This window comes from Notechis scutatus, chromosome 2 (genome assembly GCF_049901735.1).
Source record: "Notechis scutatus isolate UNSWTSFEM ecotype Mainland chromosome 2, rNotScu1.2, whole genome shotgun sequence".
Classification (NCBI taxonomy): domain Eukaryota; kingdom Metazoa; phylum Chordata; class Lepidosauria; order Squamata; family Elapidae; genus Notechis; species Notechis scutatus.
In genome coordinates this window covers 102,956,139-102,981,530 of record NC_142010.1, presented here as the reverse complement: position 1 = coordinate 102,981,530, position 25,392 = coordinate 102,956,139, and the positions used below count along the sequence as shown (strand labels likewise).

The following is a 25,392-nucleotide window of genomic DNA, read 5'->3' as shown; positions in this document are numbered from 1 at the left end:
GCAAACAAGAGAAAAAGGGAATACAACAGAGAAGGGATGCCAGCAAGACATAGGTTAGAAGAAGGGGGTAGGAAGATCTGGGGGGGAGAAAGAAAGGGAAAGGCGGAGAAAAGCCACAAAGTTTTAAAATTGGATGGGAAAAGAGGAATCTTTTTAGGGATAAAGGGTAAAGTATAAATTTTCTTAAAAAGATTTTGCAAGGTACATAAGACGGTATTGTAATATTTGTATTAGAAATAGAAAATTAGAATGGATTAAGAGTTAATAAGAAATTAAAATGTTGAAATGTTTAATAATGATTGATTTTTAAAATGTAATAAAATATTGAAGGGAAAGGCAATGACAATGCTATAAGATTTATTATTTAATTTATTATTTAACTACGTATTTAGGAGGATACTATGTATTTAAACATTTTCGATTTATTACTCTGTTTTTATTGTTATTAAAAGTAAAAATTAATAGATAGAATGTGTTAGGGTTTGGATATTAACCCCTAGAAGAGTATTGCAGCAGTAGTCAAGCCAGGAAGCCAAAGGAGAGCGGAAGGGCCCCAGAGTATACACACACTGAACACAAACACTGTTTGTAGTTTAAATAGTTTTTAATCCAGTTAGAGTTTAAGCATTGTCATTCAGTCCATTAAGTCATTCACAGTATTTCCATCCAGTAAGACTCACTAGTATAGTCCAAGTTAAGAGTCCTTGCAATATCTTTATCAGCCGATAAAGATATCTTCTCCTCCTCCGGTTTCAATCTCCAGAGAAACAAACGCTGGATATTCAGCAAACAGTAGCAAACAATAACAGTTCAGTCACAGGCACTCACAGTCAGTAATCACAGTTAGTCGCAGTAAGACACAGTTACAGTAACAGACAGAGTAAGCTTTCCAGCTTCTAATGCTTCCTTATATTGTAACTTCTAACCGCACCCTTAATCGGCTAATTGCCTGCTGCATTGTGCTTAAAGTGATAAGCACTTAAACCATGATATCTAAGTTTTATATATTTATTCACCCAAACCATATTTGGTATCAATGTTATACCTAACATACTCCCTTTTGGGTGAAATAAATATATAATATCTTTACAATCTAACCCCATATTTTTCACAACTCTCCTGGTGCTTACTGGCACCTTGGGCTTTAGTAAAATTATCAGCTAAATTGTCCTCCGACATACAGTACTCTAGCTGAATCATCTTACTTCTTACAGATTGTCTCACGTTTAGGTATCTTAGATCTGTATGCTTGCTCCTTGTTTTTACTCCAATATTTGTGGCCATTTGAATTGCTGCCTGATTATCTTCATGTATAATTATAGGATAATCTACAGTTATACCTATATCAATTAACATTTGTTTATACATTATTAATTCTGTACATAACAATGATAAACAGGAGAATTCTGCCTCCATAGTAGACAAACTTATATGCTGTTGTCTAATTGACTTCCAGCCTATTAATGTCTTACCCAGCATTATGGCTGTTCCTGAAGTCGACTTTCTAGTGTCTCTTTCTGATGCAAAACTAGCATCTGCATAAGCACTCAAAATTAAATCACCCTTTGGTTCTAAATACAATGAATAATTCATTGTCTTTTTAAGATATCTTAATATCCTCTTAGCTGCATTCCAGTGTCTTTCACATGGTGCAGAATTGAATCTAGCCAACTGATTCACGCAGTATGATATATCTGGTCTAGACCAATTACTAATATAACTCAAACTACCAATTAAAGATTGATAAATCACCTTATCAAACTCAGGGCTTTGTACATCAGTGTTGCTAAACTCCTGACTCATTGGAGTCTTAGCTGGCTTACAAAACTCCATCTTGTAATCTTTTAGCAATTTGCTTATCTTATCTTCCTGAGATATCTTATAACCTTTCCGTGTTTTCTTTATATTCAAACCGAGATACTTCTTTATCTCCCCTAATTGCTTGATCTTTATTCTCTTTCCTAATGATGCTATTATTTTATTTGCTTCATCATTAGTTTCAGTTATCAATGCAATGTCATCTGTGAATAGTAATAATAATGATACTTTCCCATTTGTCTCCCTCTTAAACAGACATGGATCGGCTAAACCAGCTTTAAATCCTATATTGTCTAGTTCCTTTACAATATACTGGTTCCATTCATAGCCTGATTGTTTAAGACCATAGAGACTTTTCTTTAACAACCAACAATCATTATTATCCTTATTTTCACTTTTAATACCAACAGGTTTTTTCATATAAATAATATGTTTTAATGGGGCGTGCAAGTAAGCAGTTTCCACATCTAGATGGTTAACTATATAGTTTTTACTAGCTGCCCACACTAAAGCTGCCCTCAAGGTTGCTGCCTTAAGACTAGGTGCAAACACCTCATCATATTCATTAGCATTCTGCCTAAAACCTTGGGCTACTAACCTTGCCTTATGGATTAAATTACCATCTTTATCTATTTTTACCTTAAATATCCATTTGCAGCCAATGGATTTCTTTCCTACAGGTAATTTGGCATTCTCATACACCTTCATATCACTTAATGAATTCAGTTCCTTATTCATTGCTGCATACCATTTTTCTTTTTCCTTAGTAGGATACTTTTTAATTTCTTCTACAGAATTAGGAACTTGATTAATCTGGCACACTGTGTTAGCCTGGTACCTATCAGGCGGTCTAGATATACGTGTAGTTCTTCTGGGAATTACAGGGCTTACAGGAGGACTTTGTTGAACTACTACCTGTTCATCTTCCTCATCCTGTTCAGCTATTGAATCTGTTTCTTCCTTTATGGGCACTATTTCATCCTGTATTTGTCTCTTTACTTTATTTTTAAAGTTACAGGGATAACTAATGGGATTTCTATAGGATTCAATAATTACATCTTTATTGGCATCCTGTTCTAATTTCTCCCATCCTTCATGTTCTAGAAATTGGGCACTAGCACTACATAACACTTTAGATGTGCCTTTCTCCCAAAATCTATATGCCCTATGGTTTGCCTGATAACCAACGAAGAAAAATCTTTTAGCTCTATGTTGCCCTTTTTTTCTGAGTTGTGCAGGAATATGCACCATGCTGGTGCACCAAATGTGTGCAGGTAACTTAGATCAGGTTTCCTGCCATGCCATCTGGTGAATGGTATTTCACCTGTTGTTGTATTAACAACGTTGTTCAATATGTTATTAGCACACATTGTAGCCTCCCCCACAAAGAATCAGGTAACCCAGAATCATTTAACATTGTTCTAACCATTGCCTGTAGTGTTTGGCCTCTTCTTTCAATAAAAGCATTATGTTCTGGCCTGTATGGAGCAGACTTCTTATGCTCTATTCCAGCTATCTTAAGTCTGTTCTGGAATTTGTTATTAATAAATTCCGTGCCATTATCTGTCACCAGGGTTATCAGTTGTCGTTTAGACTTTCTTTCAGCAAACCTAAGCCAATTGAAAAAATGTTGATATGTTTCAGTTTTGCTTTTCATTAAATAGCAAAACCCATATCTAGAATAATGGTCCATAATGCTCAGTATATATCTAGCACCCCCATACTGGGTTTCTTTGGACCTATGATGTCTGCAAATACTACTTCTAAAGGTTCTTTTGTTTTGAAACCATTTAGCCTATTTGCAGGCAATACCTTGCTCTTATCTTCACAGCAAACATTACAACGCAAATATTTATCACAAGGTTTTAACCTTATTCCTTCAGATAACTCAACTGTACGTTTTAGCATTTTAAAATTTACATGCCCCAAACGCCTATGCAATAAATGGATACATTCTTCATGAGGCTTTATATTATTAAATACAGTTTGTGCCTCCCTTTCTTACTATTATCTAATACATATAATGTTCCATTTAAAGCTGCAGTTACCCTTTTGTTATCTTTTTCAATTATGCAATTATTATCTTTAAAAGTAATTACATAACCTAATTTATCTAATACCCTTACTGAAAGCAAATTAAACTTTAGTTGTGGTACATACAACATTTTTATATCCTGGTTTATGTACGGACAACGTGCAAAACCTTGACCTTTCGCTTTCAGGTTCCAGCCGTTGGCAAGAGATATATGTTGAGAACTTGTAGACATTTTTATAAATTTTGTCTTATCTCTTGTGATGCAGTGGGATGCGCCACTGTCAACCACCCATAAATTATTCTTCACATCAGAGTTGCTAAACGTGGCTAGTTCAAATGCTTTCTTTGGCTTTTTTACATTCTGGCTTTTTCTCTTTTGCAGAATCTTGCCAAATGTTCTCTGCCTCCACAATTAAAACACTTTTTAATTGTGTATGCTGTTGAAGATAAATTCTCTTCTTCCAGGTGCTTTACTTTGCTAATCTGGTTTCTTTCAAGCTTTGAAGATAATTTTTCTTTCTTATCTTCTCTCAGCTCGTCACGCTCACGCCTTCTTCTGGCTTCTTCTAGTAGCCTGCCTGTAATCTCGGTTAATGAGAGGCTTTCCTTTGGCAATACCTCTAACGAAGTCACATAGTCATCATAGCTTTGATCTAATGAAGATAATATTATGTAGACTTGTTGCAGTTCATTAAATATAAGCTCTTTTTCTTGCAAATCTTGAAAAATGCTCTTCATACAGTTTAAATGAACTAACATATCTCCATTCCTCTGAAGATGCGTTAAAAAGCTTCCGTGTAAGATTTATATGTGCTCCTACACTGTCCCGAACATAAATCTTCCTGAGGTTCTCCCAGCAGTTTGCAGCATTTTCTTCTCCACGAATATGGACAAGCTGCTGATCACAGAGAGTCAGTCCTATGATGCATAAAGCCTGCTCATTCTTCAGTTTAAAGTCTTGTAACTTTTCTTTATCATCATCATTAGCAGGATCCCAGCTACTCACATCTGGTGGGTTTGCTATAATGTCCCACAAACCTTCTCTGCGTAGAAGTAAACTACATTTCATTGACCATGAAACATAGTTTGTTCCATCCAGCCTGGATATCATGGACAGTTGTGACAAATTTACTTGTGCCATTACTCTTCAGATATTTTGACTATTTTAAACTAATTAAAACAGTTTGTTTTTACAGTAATGTGCAACTCACACCAACTCTCTCTGCTATATCCTGGTTAGTTAGACTATGCTGCTGGGCCCATAACCAATGTTAGGGTTTGGATATTAACCCCTAGAAGAGTATTGCAGCAGTAGTCAAGCCAGGAAGCCAAAGGAGAGCGGAAGGGCCCCAGAGTATACACACACTGAACACAAACACTGTTTGTAGTTTAAATAGTTTTTAATCCAGTTAGAGTTTAAGCATTGTCATTCAGTCCATTAAGTCATTCACAGTATTTCCATCCAGTAAGACTCACTAGTATAGTCCAAGTTAAGAGTCCTTGCAATATCTTTATCAGCCGATAAAGATATCTTCTCCTCCTCCGGTTTCAATCTCCAGAGAAACAAACGCTGGATATTCAGCAAACAGTAGCAAACAATAACAGTTCAGTCACAGGCACTCACAGTCAGTAATCACAGTTAGTCGCAGTAAGACACAGTTACAGTAACAGACAGAGTAAGCTTTCCAGCTTCTAATGCTTCCTTATATTGTAACTTCTAACCGCACCCTTAATCGGCTAATTGCCTGCTGCATTGTGCTTAAAGTGATAAGCACTTAAACCATGATATCTAAGTTTTATATATTTATTCACCCAAACCATATTTGGTATCAATGTTATACCTAACAGAATGTACCAAGCAGAATCAGATTGGGTATTAGGTGTCATTTTAAATGTTAATCTAATATTTAGGAGAGGATAGAAAGGCATCATATTCTGATTAGAGATTTCAGGAGAAATTCTTTTTTTTTTTTTTTTTCATTATAAGGAATGAGATAGAGGGATAATAAAGGATGGGCAAAAGATACAAATATAATGATTTAAATTAAGATGGATTGAATAAGATAGAATTATGAAGAGTGAAATGTGTGGAGAAGTATATATAGAAGATACAGAATGGTAAACAAAATAGGTAATGATCTGTAAGATGAGCATGAATATAATTAAAGCCCATATAAAGAGAGGTACCGGGGCCAAGTTACTTTACTAAAAGATTTTTATATGTTTGTTTGTGTCTGTTTATGTTTTTGAGAAGTATTGGTGAAACCTTCTAGAAACACAGAAAGAGAATGACGATAATCAAGTCAGAAAGAAATAGAGGACAAGAGATGTTTTTATGCTCATATAGAAATGGTTTAAAATAGAATTGTATTGTATAAGATAAGGTTTTATCTGACTTTATAATGGAAATAATTTATAATGGAAAAAGGTTCAAATATGTAATGGTTGATGATGATTTGTTTGTTTCTGAAATTAATAAAACTTGTTTAAAAAAAAAAGTTACAATGGCACTGAAAAAAGTGACATGACCATTTTTCACACTTATGACTGTTGCAGCATCCCCACAGTCATGAGAGGCCAGGCGAGGAGACATGTGCCTCAATGTGAGTGATATTGAGTTAGCCACACCCAGCCAATAACATGACCACCAAGCCACACCCACCAACTTAGCCACACCCACAGAACCGGTTGTTAAAAAAATTGAATCCCACCCCTGAACAGAACGTTTAGTTTGACTAAAGCAAAGCTTATTTCAGTCTAGCTTGTATATTTCAGAAGTTTTCAAAGAACTGCAAACTTATTCCTAGCCTTTCTTGATCAGGTAACAGCAGGTCTAGGATTTGTATGCAAATAAACACAATCTGCAAGCCACCCAAATATAGCCTTGGATTTTATGACTATTCTAAGAGGTCAGAACATCCCTGATGAATTGTTTGAACCAAACCCATCTGAGCTACTCTCCCACTTTTACTTCTCTTCTCTTTGATTGTCTTTGTTTCCAATCCATTCCAGCATTTGATGGATTGGATAAGAGATATGATGAGACCACATCTTTTTTTTGCCAATTCCATTCTCTAACAATTTAAGGCTCGACCCTGAGTTGTTAGGCAGAGTCAAGCACTTTCCTGAAGTTGATGAAGCAGGAAAGCATTTCCTTCCCTTCTTAAAAGAACATGTGAGGAATTTTATATTGTAAAACTGATTGGCACTATGAGACCAATTTAGTTTTCATGGATCATTTTTCTACTTTATTCTGTCATGGAGGACACTGCAAAACACTTTGCTGGTATTGCAGAAGATCTTCATGGGGGCAAGGACTGACCCATTCTTACTTTGCCATTAAAATATGAAAGGCTGTTTGTTGATGTGACCATGCATCTGTAAAATTCCCTGTTCCTATTGCAGATTACAGGTCAGAGGAACAAGAAGGGCAGGAAGTTGGGGTCTCTGGTTATCCAAAGTTTTTAAAAAGACAGTACTGTTCTTCTGTAATATAAGACAAGAGTCATGGATATGAGTCTTCATTAGAAAAGGCAGAAATATTGCTTGTTAGCAACCAATAAATGTTTTATAGAGTGATGCAAAAATAGAATAAAGCAGGGAGAATATATCTGGGGTGACAGAGAGAGAAGGCGGTGGTCATCATTAGAAAAGGTATTGGTTGCTCCACTACAATCCCTCAAGTTGCCTTTGGTGTCAATCCCAAGATTATGCAGTTGTTGACTAAATCATATAATTGGGAATCAGCCATTCAAGAATTCATCCTAATAAGCACAACAAATTGACTTCTATTGTGGAATCTAATTGGAATTGATTAAAATGTGTCTGTCATGTCACACTCATTCTGTTTGTTTGCCCAAACAGCATTTGTGTCTCTAGGCAACTAACATAAATTTTTTAAAAAGTCAAATAAATAGCAGAAAATAATGTAAACATGAATTCAAAGCCCATAACCTTAGGTCCAACAAACATATGTATATACACAAAAAAACATGTTCATCAAATATCTAGCCTCATGAACACACAGGTCTTTAACACTTCAAAAAAAAAGCCAGCAGGGTCAGGCCCATAAGAATCTCTTGAAGAATGTGTTCTAGAGAGAAGGTACCACCACAGAGTAGGCATAGGTCCTCTCAGATAGCATTTTAGCACTAAGCAATAACACTTAGACTCACTGTGCCTTTACAGTCCTCTCTAAGCGGTTTACAGAATCAGCATATTGCCCCCAACAATCTGGGTCCTCATTTTACCGACCTAGAAGGATGGAGGGCTGAGTCAACCTTGAGCCAGTGGGACTTGAACTGCCAAACTGCTAGCAATCAGCAGTCAGCAGAAGTAGCCTGCCGTACTGTACTCTAACCACTGTGCCACCACGGCTCTTATTTTTAAGTGTGTATGTGCATCTGAATGTGTGTTTGACCATGTTCTGTTCATAAATAGCCTAACATCACTTTCTAACCTACCTAGTTGTTTTCAAGGATTTCATTACTGAAGAGGTCAATGAATAGATGTCCTACAACGAATGGATCAAGACTTCAAGACCACCATGGCAAGCAGAGGTTTCTTCCAGGTCTCCATAATGAACAACTAGACACAGGTTGTCCTTGACTTATGACCACAATTGGGACCAGAATTTCCATTGCTAAGTAAGGCTGTTGTTATGTGAGTTGCAGCCAATTTTGCGACCTTTTTGTCATGGTTATTAAGCAGGTCACTACAGGTGTTAAGTGAACAGGTAGTCATTAAGCCAAACTGGCTTATGACTTTGCTTATCATAAGTCAGCTGGGAAGATCACAAACAGGACACTGCAATAGTCATAAATACATGCCAGTTGTCCAGCATCCCAATTTTGATCACATGACTATGGGGACTGCAATGATTGTAAGTATGAGGATGGATTATAAGTCATTTTTTCACTGCTGTTGTAATTTTGATTGGTCACTTAACAAATGTTGTAAATGAAGGGTTACTTGTAATTCTTGACTAGCTATATTCATTTAATACTACATATGCTTGGTACAACTTTCTTCAATGGAAGAATTCTGATCGGTGCATGAAGTAATTATCTTTGATCATAATATTTTGGATTTACCATATTGGGAGATCTCTGTGGGGGTGGTTACCAATTAGTAAGCTGATCCGTGCAAGGAAACTAACGATGAAATGGCTTCCCGCTCAAGTTTCCCTATTAATTTGCTATCAGGTCTTCTGAAAATCTAGTTGACCTCTGGGATGGAGAGATAATTGACATGGGGGTTCCTGGGTCCTATCCTGTTAAGTAGAACCAAATGAGTTTCCTGGTTTTCAAATGCAATTTTGGTAGAAATCTCCAAATAAGTCTAGCAAACAATCTAACTCATAATGGCCATTGTTGTGAAGAAATTGATTTTACTGTTACATCTGACAAGAACTGAGTCTCTTCAGAGATCAGAAGCTTACTGCATTTTATTCTATCTGATATCCCATTATAAACTATTTTATATCAGATTCCAGATAAAATCACCCAACTGCATTTAAAGTTACATCAACTGGGGCCTTCATTAACTATGCCTTCTTACAATAGGAAGGTATTTCATGATGCCTAGAAGAAATAGTAACAATTCTGGGTTGCTGTTTTTTAATCATCCAGATTCCCACATCATTTGATAATTTCTAACCATACATGGCAAGATATCTTAATATACCATTTGGACAATTGCAAAGCATTTTACAAGGGTGAGCCCTGAAAAATGTTCAGAAATTTCAGCTAAAAGGTAATGCTGCCAGGCAAGCAGAGGTTAATTATAAAAAGCACATTTTTTTTAACTTCCTTGTTAAAAAATTACCCTGGCCATTAGTTTATTTCCTGACACTATTATTAAATGGTTCCAAAAATGTAAGACTGACCTTAATAGTCATATAGTCCTTGATGTTTTCCTTCAAGAATGCAAATGTATTACAGGTCAAGACAAGAGATCCTCCTCAGAGCTGTCAATTTATGCCTTAACCTTTTTTACTTCTTTCTTCCTTCTCTTAGTCAGTTCTTCGTTTATTGCTGAAGGACAGCTTGAGCTCTTGTGATTAGCTGGCCATACAGATCATGCTTTGGTAAGGATGGTAAATGTAGCCCAAAAAATAATCTACATTCAATCACACCATGGTCTTATGTTGCTTTAATAATTTGACCTCAAGCTGGAAGCAGTTTATAGTAGTAGTGAAGGTGCTGGCCTAGAAACTAGGATGGCAAAAAAGCCAGCTGTTGATTTTGGGCCAGCCATTCTCTCTACACTCGACTCACCAGGTTATTGTTGTGGGGTAAATAAGAAGAGGAAGGAGTATTGGTGTTCTTGCTACCTTAAGTTGTATAATGGAAAAAGGGCAAGATTAAAAAAAAACCAGCACCAGCAACTGGGGTGTAAAAATGGCTTAATAGCAGAAATGTTCTCTGTGTGTGTGTATGAACAGATACATACATATATACATACATACTTATTTATTCAATACAATCATTACTAGTAAAGACATTTGGAGTATAAAAGTTACCTTGATGCCACCCCATGAATGATTTGTCAAAAATTCTACAGGACTGGTGACTCCTGTTTGGGCAGGATATCGCAGCAGGAAGTTAAGTTCCATTGCACTGATTTCTTTGTTCTTCAGAAGTATCTGAAATAAAAACCCAGATTGAACTATAGAAATTTGCCAACATTTCATGGAGGCTACAAGGGCAGAAGGAAGACTCCGGATGCTAAAAAATATCAAAATGCTAGCAAGTGGGTGGAAGAGAGAAGTTGGGAGTTGCAGACATTTCGTACTGAACTGTCTCCCTTCCATTTACTGAACCACAATACAATGAAGGATCTAGAACATTAATTTAACCATCATACAGAGACTCAAAGACAATGATCTACCACTGAAAGTATTACAGAATTTCTTATCTACAATCTGATATATCTTAAGCAAAATGTTGCAGCATAGAGAACATTATTTACCAGTGCACACCGCTTAGAAAGTAACTGGTATGAGAGTTAACAAACCCACAAGTTACCTGGAAAGTGACTTGGGCTATGTAAGTCAGTTTGTCACATTCAAAGAGTCCACGAGTTGTATATTGAAACACTGAGAATGTGATACTATCAATCAGGTTGTTTACTCGCTCTTTCAGGATTTCATCTGGTGGAGCTCTTGAGACAGCTTTCTGGAAGACCACATTAAATGCCTAAATGGAGTGAGAAAGAAAAGACAGTGAGAATGGAACACTTTGAATACTTTTAGTAGATTTCCAAATGCCCCTGGCTTAATAACAGAGTAACAGAGTTGGAGTAACCTTGGAGGTCTTCTAGTCCAACCCACTGCTCAGGCAGGAAACTCTGTACCATTTCAGACAAATGGTTGTCCAGTCTCTTTTTTAAAACTTCCAGTGTTGGAGCATTCACAACTTCTGGAAGCAAGTTGTCCCACTGATTAATTGTTCTATCCAATGATGGGATTCAAACATTTTTACTACCAATTCTGTGGGTGTGGCTTAGTGGGTGTGGCATGGCTTGGTGGGAGTGGCTTGGTGGGCATGGCTTGGTGGGTGTGGCAGTGGAAGGATACTGCAAAATCCCCATTCCTTCCGCGCCCCATTAACCTGCTTTCCAGCTCCGTTCTCCTGTACAAGGCAACAAAAGAAGACCCAGCCGATCAGCTGGGACTCAGGAGGCAGAGAATAGATGGGGCCAGTCAGAGGTGATATTTGCCGGTTCTCCAAACTACTCAAAGTTTCTGCTACTGATTCTCCAGAATTGGTCAGAACCTGCTGAATACCACCTTTGGTTCTAACTGTCACGAAATTTCTCCTTAGTTCTTCTCTCCTTGATTAGTTTCCATCCATTGTTTTTTGTCCTGCCTTCAGTTGTTTTGGAAAATAGGTTGACCCCATGTTGATTCCATTTTAGCCTTGGAAATTACAATTAAAACAATCTAGTTTTTTATATAAAATGTCATTCTGGCTCTCATTCAGAACATTGAGAAGAAAATAGTATTATAGCACTAGTTAGTATTCAGGCAGTCTAGGAATAAGCAACCTGCATATAAGGCTTACCCATGTTTGGCACACAAGATCTTTACGCAGAATGGAAGGATTCCAATTTTCAATTTCTTGAAGGCCAAAGATATAAATATGTTATTCTACTGACATGGGCATTAAGGAAAGCAGGGTTAAATAGAACTGGGCTGCTCCTTCTTTGTCTTTTATTATTAGCAATGGTGTTACGCATTATAGAAAAACTGGGCTGCCCTCACAGGTTAGTAGACTCCTGACAAACTCCATTGCAGCTGGGCCAAAGCTATCATTCTGCTTCAACTGCATGGCATATTTGACTCATTAGTTCAAATTAGTTCTAAGCTGAAATTCTGACTTAAAGAAATAAAAGGAGCAGGGGAGAAGGAATTACTTTCACCTTACTAGGAAATTTTGTAAGAAATTTCCCTTACAGACACATCTTACAGGCATAGTAGAGCTCCAAAGCTAATTTACATGGCTATTGCCTTCCTAGTCAGTATATCATGTTTTCTATGGTGCCTGAGCTCTGTTTTGGGCTGGGCTTGAATTGTGGTTTTTAGTTGTCTTGGCTGCTCTTTTCAACTCTCCATTCTTCTTTTCAGCCAGCCTTATGTTGTACCCCACAATAATTTAGTATCTCTTCCTTTTTCAATTCCTTGCAGCTTCACCTGTCAGCAAATCATCCTTTTTTTTCTTCTCTTCATATCTTTCAAATCCCAGGATTTTAGTCAATAACTAAAGCTTAACATTAGGGCAATTTTTATAGATTTCACCATGGATACATTTGGCATCAGGCACTGAATTGTCATTCTTGGTGGCAGGGATTACTTTATGCAATATGTCACTGGAATTAAACCAGGTGTACTCCTTACTGCAGATTGGGAGAGCTCTCAAAACATATTTATTTTCTCAGGCCTTTTATCATTGCTATTTAGCTTTTGTACTTTATGACAGTTATATTTTAATGTTGTTGTTGTTTTATAAAAACCCTTTGCTGTTCTTTATGAGCCATCCAGAAATTATTTTCATGGGTTTCATGAATTTTCATATTAAAGGTATTTTTAGGCTTGGAACAAACATACCAATTATCAATCTATAGATTTCTGAAAAATATATGCACATCATATATAGCATTCTAAGTGTGTGCTATTAGTTTGTGGAAAGCTGGCAGAAATAAGTTGGCTTGCAGGATAATTATAAGATTAGAGGTCCAACTTGCATTGAATAGCATAAACATAAATGAGATGAAAATTGGGCTGTAGTTGCATATATGGCACACTGGCTAAAATGTACCAGAACTGGCCAATACTATTATTAATGTTAGCTGCAATGCTTCTTGTAACAAGGGTACCTCAATGGATTGTGACCTAGTATGCACTTTATTTATATTATTAAAAAATGTTAAGTGAAAGTTTGAGGCCATGATGGGCACCAGAGATCAACATCTATAGGCACAGTATGTGACAATCATGAAGTCACATATGAAGAGTATGAATTAACAGAACAAAAAGAAAGTAGGAAGGCAAAAAGGCAAGCAAGCAAGACAATCTTTGTACTATAAAACAAAACAAAAATGCCAAAAACTGTAAGAGATTTAAATGTTGATGGTTTGATCTTGGATAGTTGATGCACAGATGCATGGAAGTGAATATGAGGCTTAATTAGAGTGAAAAGACTAAGATTAATATCAGATAACATGGATTGATGTAACCTAGATTGTTGTGAATACTTATAAAACAAGGAATCTATAAATTAGTTATAGTTACATGCAGGGGTGGGATTCAAATTTTTTAACAACCGGTTCTGTGGGTGTGGCTCAATTGGTGGGTGTGGCTTGGTGGTCATGTGACTGGGTGGACTTGGCTTGGTGGTCATGTTATTGGCTGGGCGTGGCCAATTCAATATCACTCACATCAAGGCATGCATCTCCTCGCCTGACCTCTCATGACTGTGGGGATGTTGCAACAGTCATAAGTGTGAAAATGGTCATTTTACAGTGCCATTGTAACTTTGAATGGTCACTCCACACAAGCAAAGTACCAGCAAAGGAGGGGGAAAAAATTCCAGAGAAGTTCCTGAGACAGGAAGTCTAGTCCTGCCAAGAATGTAATAAGGGTTAATGGAGAGGTAGTTTCTGTAAGGAACACCAGTATGTTTCCTTCCTGCCTTCCTTATAGGATTAGGCCAGTAATTTCTTCTAACAACTGGTTCTCTGAACTGCTTAGAATGTTAACAACCTGTTCTAGAGAACAGGTGAGAACTGGTAGAATCCCAGCCCTGGTTACATGTTAGGCTCCAATGAATGATGATAAGAGAAGAAGGGTGAATTTTCAAGAAAACTATACAGCATTTTAGATTAATATGATCCAAGGGGAAATTTGAAAAGGTGATTTAAATCTAAAGCTGTTAGGTGACTTGCTTGAATGGGTGGAAATGAAAGCAGAGGATATAGAGAAAGTTATTAGACCATTCCAAAGCCTAAAAATGGATGAGCATGGTGACTCATGGTGAATATGTGCTTACAAAAAGGTCTACAGTACTTATTGCAGATCAATGGATTAATCAATGCAAGATCTATTACTTTATTAATATCTAGAAATTAATATTAACTAATTTAATACCTGTTAATGTCTAGAAAAAGAGGTAATTGAAAAGTTTGACTGATTAGATTGCAGTGAAAATTTGGGAGAAATAATGCACCCTTTCCTGGATCAGGTGTCCCTGCACTCAAACGTTCAATCCCACAGTTGGACTACTGCAATTTCTTCTACTCGAGGCTATACTTGAAAAGTATCTGGAAGCTTCAGCTGGTGCAGAATGCAGCTGGATTGGGGCACTAGGGTGGCTCATGTTATACCGCTGTTATGCAAGCTGCACTGGCTGCCAGTTTGCCCCCTGCTGCAATTCAGGTGGTTGGTTACCACCTTTAAAGCCCTGCATGAAAAGGGACCAAGCTACCTGAGAAACCAGATCACCCTAATGAAGGGGTGGGCAACTATGGCCCTTTTATGAATTATGGACTTCAACTCCCAGAATTCCTGAGCAAGCCATGCTAGCTCAGGAATTTTGGGAGTTGAAGTCCACAAGTCATAAAGGGGCCATAGTTGCCCACCTCTGCCCTAATGGGATTAGCTCACTCTACCCAGGCCAGCAGAAGAACCCCATCAGCCAAGAAATTTCAGCTGGCAGGATCCAGAAGAAGAGTATTTCTGCCATGGTTCCTGCTCACTAGAATATCATGTCCACCAAGATGAGATTCACCCTCTTGGCCTTCCAAAAGGCCTTGAAATTTGGGTATGGTATTTTGGAGGTGGCTAATAGAATAGATTACACCCCACCTTCCTGAGTCTACTTCATTTCCTTCATTTCCATCCTGATTAGTTTTAATTTAATTTTAAATTTATGATTCTTACTTATTGTTCTAATGTTTCATAGTGCATTTTATTTGAATGCCTGTAAGCTGCCTAGTGTCATCTCTAGCAGGATGAACAGCATACAAGATGAATGGATGGATGAATAGATGGATGAAAAGGATTTAATTACTCTTCAATTCTTTTTTATCCCATTGCACATATTTCCTCAAGGATTTAACAAGCTTCTTTTGTAGATTCAATAAAAACATTTTCCAGGTCATAGTCTTGGTTTATCATTCATATTTCCCTTTTAGTTTTTAAAGCTTCAGCCAGTTTCTTTGCATATCCAGCTCAGTAAAACAGTGCAAGTTTACTCCATTTCTGCTGCACTTTTGAGATTAGTGGGTGCTTTTCTTCTAGTGAAGAAGCAGGCCAATAAAGCCAGAAGGAAAAAAAAACAGTCTATCACAGATGGCACATGCAAAAATCAGGATAGTACCCATTTGGGAGTGTTTTGGATCAGAAGAAACAGAGGCAAGATAGGGATTGGGAACAGAGGCACAAATTTCATTTCGATATTGTTTCTGCCTATTGAGGGATGGAAATCATATTATAAAAACTAAGAATTAGAGAAAATCTCCACACAAACACACACGCACAAAAATAACTCACAAAATGTCTACTTTCCTCAAGCAACGGAATTTTTTCCCTAAAATGATCAATAATAGGCGATTACCTTGCATTATATTTCCTCAAGAGAAAACAAAGCTCAATTTTAAAAAACCGTGTTTTCATGTAAAGTATCCTTACATACTTTCTGTGATAGCTGAAATATTCAAAACCAGAAAAGCAAACAATTGGCGGGGGGGACGACTCTGAGCAAAATAAAAACCATACACAAAAGTCATCAGTTGCCATCAAATGGAATATATAATAGAGCAATTATGGATGGAAAGGAATTTGGACTGAATTCTAAATTGCTACATATATCTTGCTCTTAAGTTAAATGCATGCCATATTAACCCTTAAAGAATGTTGTTTCATAGGAATGAAAGTCTCAGCAAAAAATTAAAAATAGTTTCTAGTAATATTTTGTTTAGGCATGCAATATTGTCATAGGAGAAGGTGTTTTTTTTCCACAGAATGTTCTTAGAGCTTTCTGTAACTTGAGCTATTGCAAATTGTAAAGAACTATTTAAATCTCTGGTGGAAACTTAATGCAATAACATTTGTTTCTCTAGTCTTCTATAAAGTGAAATTCAGCAGATTTCTACAAAAGTTCAAACTATTTAATCTGCCGCATTCAGTGTCTGAATATTATAAAAACATAAAGAATGGCACAAACAAAGGCCAGGAACCTTTCTGTCATACATTTTTATAATGCCCAAAAAGAACCGATTAAAGATGACATAATTCACAGCTCTGAATATCCTTAAATATCCTGAAAACTTAAGACCTAGGACATTAAAAAATACAATCTCAATCTATTGATATATTTTGCATTAGTTCGTTAATGAAGCTAATTAAGGGAGAGTGTGCGGGGAGTAAATAGGCCCTTGTGGCTGACATGAATAATTATGAGTCAATCAGAACGTCTGCAAAGCACAAAAATATTTTTAAAAAATAATTGCTGAAATTTTGCGGGAGAAAAACAAGATTTCACAATGAATGTTGAAATCTTTCCAGACTCAGTGAAATTTTGGCTGTTTTGAATTACCAAAGTTTAGTGACATTTTCACCTGAGATTACTATATACAATAATGTTTAAAGTACTGGAAAGATTGCCAGGCCCTTCCTGCTAGAAAATTCAAAATATTCTCAAAGATCCATCTCATTTTGGACACCCTTTTTTTGAACTGTTACCATCTGGCAGATGGTACAGGATAATAAAAACAGGAACAAATAGGCTGAAAAACAGCTTCTATCCCAGGGCAGTAACTCTATTGAATTCTATTGTATAGTGCAATATTAATGCAATATCAGGGGTTTCAATTCAATGTATAGAATGTGAAGGATGTATGTTTATTTTCATAGTCATAATGTACACTGAAGATGGTATTTAATTTCGTTGTATGAAGTGCAATGACAATAAAGTAAAGTAAAGTAAACTAGTGGGTCTCTTTAGACTCACTAGACTTCTTATCTGTCTTTAAAATTTAGAGAAGATTTGGAATGGAAAAGAGAGAGAAGGGGGGAAAGCGAACTCTTACTGTAGATGAAACTATAGTACCTTTAGGGAAAATTGGTACATGGGATTGATGGTGTTGAGGTCATTCATGATGAAATACAGCAGGGAAGCACGAGCTGCTGCCGGACGGTAATGTTCCCTTGCCTCATTAATCTTGGTTTCTGTTATCTTGGACTCCTGGACCTGAAAGGAAGTAACAATAAAACTATGAAGAAGCAAGATAGCCACACCTACTGTAGCTACAGATTTTCTTTGTTTGCATGGAGATGGCATGGTTTTAGATAAATGTATGCAGATGCAGCACATGACGTATATCTCCTCTCCTGCCTACTTCTAAAGTGTCAAATCCCAGCATTTCCAGATAGAATTAGAATTAGAAGAACTTTATTGTCATTGTACAAGCACAACGAAACTGTGGATGCATCCCAGCAACTGTTCGCAATACAATAAAACCAAAGCACTTAAAAATGAAGATAAGAAAAATAGAGTACCCACGTCTCCATTTGCAATTTGAGAGCACAACATACATTCAACCATCGCTTCATCTGTAAATTAATTATCAAATTAACTTCCATCAGATTCTCTTCTCTTTCCAAGGTCATTACTATGCCCACATTAAATTTTCGCATGTCTTAAAATGGAGGTGTTACGTAACTTTATCAGCAAGGATGTCTGGGTGTCAGCTACCAAAGCTTGAAAGTACCCTCTGCACAAATAGTTCAGAAACATCTCTCATTTGTGCTGAAGGGCAAACTTGGCAGTGCCCATTCCCATGGCTCTTCAGTGTGGTACAGGTGAAAGATGTCATCAGTTATTTGCAAAGCAAAGCATCTACGTCAGATGAGCATTGAATAGATAATTTTCAAAGCCAAATTTTCACTCAGGGAGCAGCCAAGATGCTGAATTCCAGCTAATTTAATACAGACTGTGGAAACTTCAGCAGATTCTGCCACACTGTATAGCCTCCACTTGATTCCTAATTTAATTCAGTAAATGTAATGCGTGTGAATTAACTCAAGTAAAACAGTTTGGAATTAAACTTAAATGCTTTAAAACATCTTGTTAGAATTCTGTAGTTGTATGGTCTTTGCATCCAGTGCTACTATTTCTCTTAAATTGCTCATTAAAGGCATCTGAACTAAAACAAAAATGCTCAGTAAATCTTGCCAGAATGTGGTTTTATCGTGATTTCTAGTCTCCAAGATGCAGAACAAACAAGATGCATTTAACTAATGTATTTACTTTTAAATTTTATTTACAAATTTCCAGAAAATTGACAAAATACCTAAATATACCAACACAAACACATACGCAATTAACAAAACAATATTTGAAGGAAAAATTGAAATAAAAAAAGATTAATAAAAAAAACTAAACAAACTAAAAATGAGAGAATAAGAAAAAAAAATCTACCTTATATATTATATTTATCAACAGTCACTAGTAAGTGTTTTTTTTCTTATGCTCAATCATGTCTGATTCTCAGAGACTGCCTGAAAAAGTTCCTGCAGGGTTTTTTTGGTAAGGTTTTCAGAAGTGGTTTACCATTGCTCTCTTCTTAGGGCTGAGAGAAAGTGACTGGCCAAGGTCTCCCTGCTGACTTTGTTCCTAAGGCAGGTCTGGAACTCATGGATTCCTGGTTTCTAGCTTGATGCCTTAACCACTAAACAAAACTGGCTATCAATAAATATCAACATTTAAACAATTCACATTCACTCAGTGTCTCTTAACATAGATTTTTGTTCCCAGTCACACACCAGACTCAATTTAGCAATTTTACCTTATCTTCAATTTCCGCAGCTGTTTGTTTAGTGACTTCCAAATTCTCCACCAAGGCAGTATCTGCTAAAAAGTTCCCTGAGGCAGACGAGAGACGGGACAGCAAGTTGTCCTCCAAAGTTTTCAAGGTAATTTTGTAACCATTCTGCTGCTTTGTGAGATCAGACTGTAAAAAGTTGAGATATGTAATATATATAGTATATTATATCATTTTCAAAGCAAATCAAAGCAAATCAAAAATCAGGGATCTCCAAACTTGGCAACTTTAACAATTGTGGACTTCAATTCCCAGAATTCCTCAGCCAGCCATGAGTTGAGGTCCACAAGTCATAAAGTTGTCAAGTTTGGAGATCCCTCTGTTAAACCATCGTATGCTGGAAACTCCCTCTTTGGGGAAATGAAATGCGACATGGCACACCCCTCCAAATTTAAATAGATGATGTATTGGGGAATATTTATGCAGCATATAGTGTACTACAGTTAAAATTAAGGACTGCAGATACCCTTCATTTTCATTCAAGGGCCCAGCCCAGACTTCCAAAAATCTGTATTAGGGTGATTGTTCCAGAGACAATCCAATCCAGTTTGATGCCTAGATCTGGCAAGAATTCCAGAAAAAGATATTAGGAATAAAACCCACAAAACAGACATAATACATTCAGTTGATATTTATTTTTATTTTTTTATGACCCTGTAATCTCTTGCATCAGGATAGAGTTGGGGCAACAGAATGAGCTGAGTGTTTCCTGGCCAGATGCTCTTCCTGTTGCCAATGCAGAGTTTGCAGCTGATATTTAGTCATTGTGTTCAGAGAGAGGCCACTACACCATTAACACATTCAGCTGAATGAAAGTGGATAAAAGGTATAGTGTTTCAGCTTAAACTAGAATCTTATGCTCAAATTTTCCAGAATCTACAGGGATTTTCTAGGTCCCAAATAAATGTCATAGACTGAGTAGCACTGGAGATGATACAAATTGAAAGACCACAGATCTTTCTGAATTCAAAATATTTCTAATCAGTCTAATGTCAATGTGTACATGCTACCCATGTAGTATGGCTATAATATTATTATTTATCCTTCTTATTATCTCCTTTAGTCCTTTCCCTCTTATTGGGATGATGATTGATGATGGTGATTCTGTTACTTTGCATGTACACTGAGAGCTTCTGTGTCGGTCATGAATTCCTTGTGTGTCAAATCACACTTTGCCATATAAAGTATTCAATTCAATTCAGTTTCTGTTGCAAGAAAATGTGATTGATATAATTAACAGTAGTTTGCTCATAATGATCACTCTGTTTTGAGAAGAGGCCAACAATCACTGAATCTAAACCCCATTTGTTTCTATCACAGCATTTCACTCAAAGGATAACTTGGTTTGTTTGCTCCTCTGTGTCCCCCACCCAGGTGCTTTTGGGGATGGAGGAGGTCCCTCTCACTGCAATGTCTTTTCAGCAAGAGCTCCAGAAGAAAGAGATTAGGAATAAAAATTTGATGGAGTCTGCAACTGTCAAACATCTCCATGAACATATGTTCTGAATTTCCCTCTTCCTCTTGCTGCTCCTCCACTTCAAGTTCAAGTTTGCCATTCTTACCTAAACTCTAATTTACTAGTCAGGATTGCTATTCTGACATTACAGATGGGAAGGGAAAAGTCTTGGATATGGGAAATGTGGAAACAGGCTTGGCGAGGCTGGGATTTGTTTAAAACACAAATGTTTCCTTCTTTCCTAGTTTTTGAAAATGTTGTTTAATTAAAAAGAACTTTTCTTATAAAAGCTACTATGATGAAGTAATTAATAACTTTTTTTCTTAGGCCATAGGCTAACTATAGATCTGTTTGGGGAAAAAAATACAAAGCAAAACTATAAAGCTATTCTTTTTCTTACTTCAAAGAAGTAATTAATTTAACTGAAAAGCATTGCTTCTTCAATAGATTTAATGATTTTTTTTTCGCAACTGCTTAGCCCAATTTGGTTTTCTTTGCATATCCAGGTTGGGGTAAGATATATGGGATAAGAAATTTAATATATAACTTCAGAACGTTACTTTCTGCAGTACAAAAGAACAATATGGTAAACTCAATCTTTTCCAACTTTCTCCACAGCAATACCAATTCTCTGAAATAAAGTTGAGAGCAATAAGAATAACAATAACCCAAAGTCCTGTTGTGCTGCTAAAATTAAGACACCTAAATCCTTAATTTGTTATGCTTTTCCAACTGTACAGGCAGATTCTTTCATTTCCATTAATGATCCATTTCTTTCCAAACTCCTTATTCATTATTGTGAACTCTCCATCCTGCATCTTCAGTCTCTAGGACAGATCAGCAGATGGTTGGCAAATCATTTAGCAGGAAATTTGTTTTTCTGTGCTCTATATTAGGAAGCCTGATTAAATTTTAAACCCCTCCCACTTCCCAAAACATGGACTTCCTTCTGTGCATCTAGCAAGATATGGGTTTTGTCATGCTCCTGTCAGAGCCTGAATCTGAAGAGGAGGACGAGCTGGAGGTAGACTTGATGGAGATCGAGGGGGCAGCTTTGTTGGCTTTGGAGGAATGTGGAGAGGAGCAGGACGAGGCAGCTCAGGGCCCCTCAGGATTGAGACAGCTTGTTAGCAGGGAGGAACAGGGGCAGGATGACCAAGAGAGGGCAAGCAGTGGACATGAGGAGCGACAGAACTCAGGCAATGAGCAAGGACCGTCCCCTCCTGATCCCTGAGCAAAAAGAGTAGAGAGAAGGCGGGAACAGTGCAGGCCAACCCGATGACTCAGGAGGCGAGTGCCCCACCCCTTTTCACAAGGCACACCTGAGGACTGAGATTTAAGGAGATGCTGTGGGGAGGGACATTTGTCAGGAACAAATGCTGAATTGGCAGAGTTTGGTGTGCCGTTACTGACATTTTGAATTTGCAGGACTGCTTTTTCACACTTATGACCATTGCAATTTTCCCATGGTCACCTGATCAAAATTCAGACGTTTGGCAACTGACTCATACTTATGACAGTTGCAATGTCCCAAAGTCATGTGATCAGCTTTTGTGACCTTTTGACAAGCAAAGTCAATGGGGAATCCAGATTCACTTAACTCTGTTATCAAACTTAATAAATGCAATGACTCATTTAACAAATGTTTCACTTAGCAACATAAATTTTGGGCTCAACTATGGTCATAACTCTAAGACTACCTTCACTGTCCTTTTTCATCTCACAAACATATAGTAATTCCTCCTGATTTCTCTATTACTGTGAATTTGAAGACAGTTGTCCATAAGTCACACAGTTTAATATGAACTTCAAACACTGTAAGCACTAATTACAGAATTTCCCTATTTGTTTATCCAACTTTCTTTCTTTCTTTGATCCATTTATATGGTTGCTCACTCACCAAGTTGCTCTAATGAATATACTCTCAGCATTGGGTTTTTAAGGCTAATTTTACCAGCTTGTACAAGGTTTCTAATTTTTAAAATATGCAAATGATATAATTGTGACTGAAGATTTTGACTTTTCTTAGTGTCGAGACAAAATGGACCTTATGATTAATTATTTTTTAGCTGACACAATATTCCCTGAGAAGCCAGAGAATGGAGAGAGAGAAAGAGAAATGATTTGCTACATTGAATGGAAAAATTTTATGCCATCTTGAGTTCTTCTCTAGGGGCTGTTGTCTGTGGCAGCAGGTTTCTCTAGACTACTGTTTAGCAACTATATTATAACAAGCCACACACAATTTTTTTGCAAGGGCTCCTTATGTGTCAATAGCAACATATTGTTCAGCTACAAGAAGAAGGATGACTATTTTCAGTAGAACCAAAAAATCTTGGTAAACATGTCTCAATTTGCTAAAGTACTCAGAGGACAGCTCTAGTTTGTAATGTTTCATGCACAGCTTGAGAATTAATTGAAGGAATCACTTTAGGACATTTTATGTTTAGGACATTTTATGCATGTACTACTGCATCTCTCAGCATTACTACAACCTAGGCAATAGCATTTGCTGAGCTGTTCATTGATTCAACATATGTACATTTATTTAGTCAAGGAAAAAAAAAACAATCAGTAGCAAGAAAAGCCATAAAATGCCCGAACTATGCCATTTTGTGTATCTCCTTTGAGCCATAGAAACATTCCAAAAAGCAGAATTAATGATGCTGTCACCAATTGAAAAAGTGGTGTTGCCGCCATCAAAAAAAAAGTTTTATCTGATTTGGCAAGTGAAATTACTGTAGTTCCAGTGGTAGGAATTTTGAAAGCTACAGTCCCAATACTAGATGAAGGAGCTTCCAGTTTTGGATAAAGCTACACTAATAATCTATTTAATGTTAATTGCCAAGATTGAAAGTGCTGGCTCTAGTTGGCCAGATGTACATTAAATCTTTTTATAACAAGACACAAAATCTATTTAACATGTTTATCCTAAACTCTACTAGCTTCATGACTGAGGCCTGCAGAAATACTACTTTGGGAATAGTTACTTTAACTTTTCTTATCTCTGATAATAGATACAAGTAATGGTTCAAAATATGTAATGCTGGAAAGATCAAAAGGAGATTAATTCAGTTCATCCTGGATTCTGTTAGTTACCTTTAATTCTTCCAGGTCAGGCCTCTCCATGCTCACAACTGCTGCCAGCAGCTGGTCTTCTAGGCCATCCCGAGTCACAGTAAAGTTGATGAGGGTGCACTGTGCTTGCATTTCTGGCTGGTAATGGGGATTGGCTAGTTTTGTATGAAGGATCAGTCGGAAGCTGGGGTTGTACTCACATTCTTTATCTCCAATTTTAATGAACCTGAAAGAAGATCAAGCATGATTATTCATGCCTGCCTTATCCATATGCCATGATAAGATGATTAGTAAGATTCCAGAGGTGGAATCGATCATTCTAAACCAGCTTTCCCTGATTTTAGTCCTCCACATATAGTAGACTGATTCCCATAATCACCAAAGGTCCTGCTGGCTTTTGAAGTCCAACTTATTTGGAGGACACATTTACCATTGCAATACCCTCCTTGTCCTTTAGGAAAGGAACAAAATGCACTATGTAGCAGCTCCTGTAATTTATGCCAATTAAGTTAAATCAAATCCATCAGTGTGCCATACTGGGTTAAGGTATTGGACTACAGGAGCTCACTGGGAGAGTTTGGGCCAACCACTGTCTGTTAGCCCAAACTATTTACAAGAAAAATGAGGAGAAAGGAGGGTTATGAACACCAGTTTGAGTTCCCGATTGAAAGGTAAGATATAAATCGAATCGATAAATATTAAATCTATCCATTACACTGGCTGTGCAAAATAGTTTTGCAATTTTGAGGGCTTCAGAAAAGTTTTTGAACCCTGATATTGTTATCTTAGGCCTTGGGGTAGGGAGGATAACAGATGTCATACGCATCTTTCAGAGGATGATGGCTATAGAACCCGGTCGTTCACTATCATCTCACCTTCCTTTTTTTATTGTCTCTCGACCCAGCAATGGACCTAACACTGGATCAACGGATTCTTCCAAATTCTCAATCAGAACAACTTCTCCAGCAGCAAGAGCTTGTTCCACAATCTCCAGATACCTAAGAAATACGGCATCAGGATGATACACATTAAGGAAAACCTTGAGAAACTCCCAGAATAAAGAGAAGGATGAAATCATTACTAAAGGTATAGATGGGGAAGAGTTGGTGATCATGAATGAGGCAGACCATTGACCTGCTCTAGGTATTTATTGTTATATTCTTACTTAAGGAAAGTGGATTGCCAGGTAGAACAGTATTTCAGTTCCTCAAAAAATTGGGTTTTGCAAAATTCAGGAGACTTAGAAAGTAACTGGAACCAAAGGGTTTTTTTTAAATAGAGAGGTGCCTCAGTTTTTTCCATGCATTATCTTTTTTAAGAACATAAAAATCCAGGTTTCTATAACAAGAGCCTCTGGCGAGTTCCAGATGTTCTGGGATTCCATGATGACTGGGAATACTGGGGATAATAGTTTCAGTCAGTAGTGGGATTCAAAAATATTTACTACATGTTCTGGGGGTGTGACATGGTGAGTGTGGCAGGGGAAGGAGACTGTAAAATCTCCAGTCAGAGGTGGTATTTGCTGATTCTCCAAACTACTCAAAATTTCCACTACCAGTTCTCCAGAACTGGTCAGAACCTGTTGAATATCACCTCTAGTTTCAGTACTCCTGGAAAATGC

The 25,392-nt window shown here is 37.1% G+C and overlaps 1 protein-coding gene across 1 annotated transcript in view; it reads right to left on the bottom strand.

Annotated features, from left to right (window-relative positions):
• The window catches only part of DNAH9 (dynein axonemal heavy chain 9), a 235,061-nt gene that overhangs the window by 51,475 nt on the left and 158,194 nt on the right, over positions 1-25,392 (bottom strand). The window contains exons 54-59 of the mRNA XM_087955634.1: positions 24,647-24,769; positions 23,793-23,997; positions 19,202-19,366; positions 17,464-17,604; positions 10,882-11,052; positions 10,377-10,499 (exon numbers count right to left, since the gene is read on the bottom strand). Coding sequence (XP_087811760.1) covers positions 10,377-10,499; positions 10,882-11,052; positions 17,464-17,604; positions 19,202-19,366; positions 23,793-23,997; positions 24,647-24,769 — 928 coding nt within the window. The remainder of the gene's footprint in view (positions 1-10,376; positions 10,500-10,881; positions 11,053-17,463; positions 17,605-19,201; positions 19,367-23,792; positions 23,998-24,646; positions 24,770-25,392) is intronic.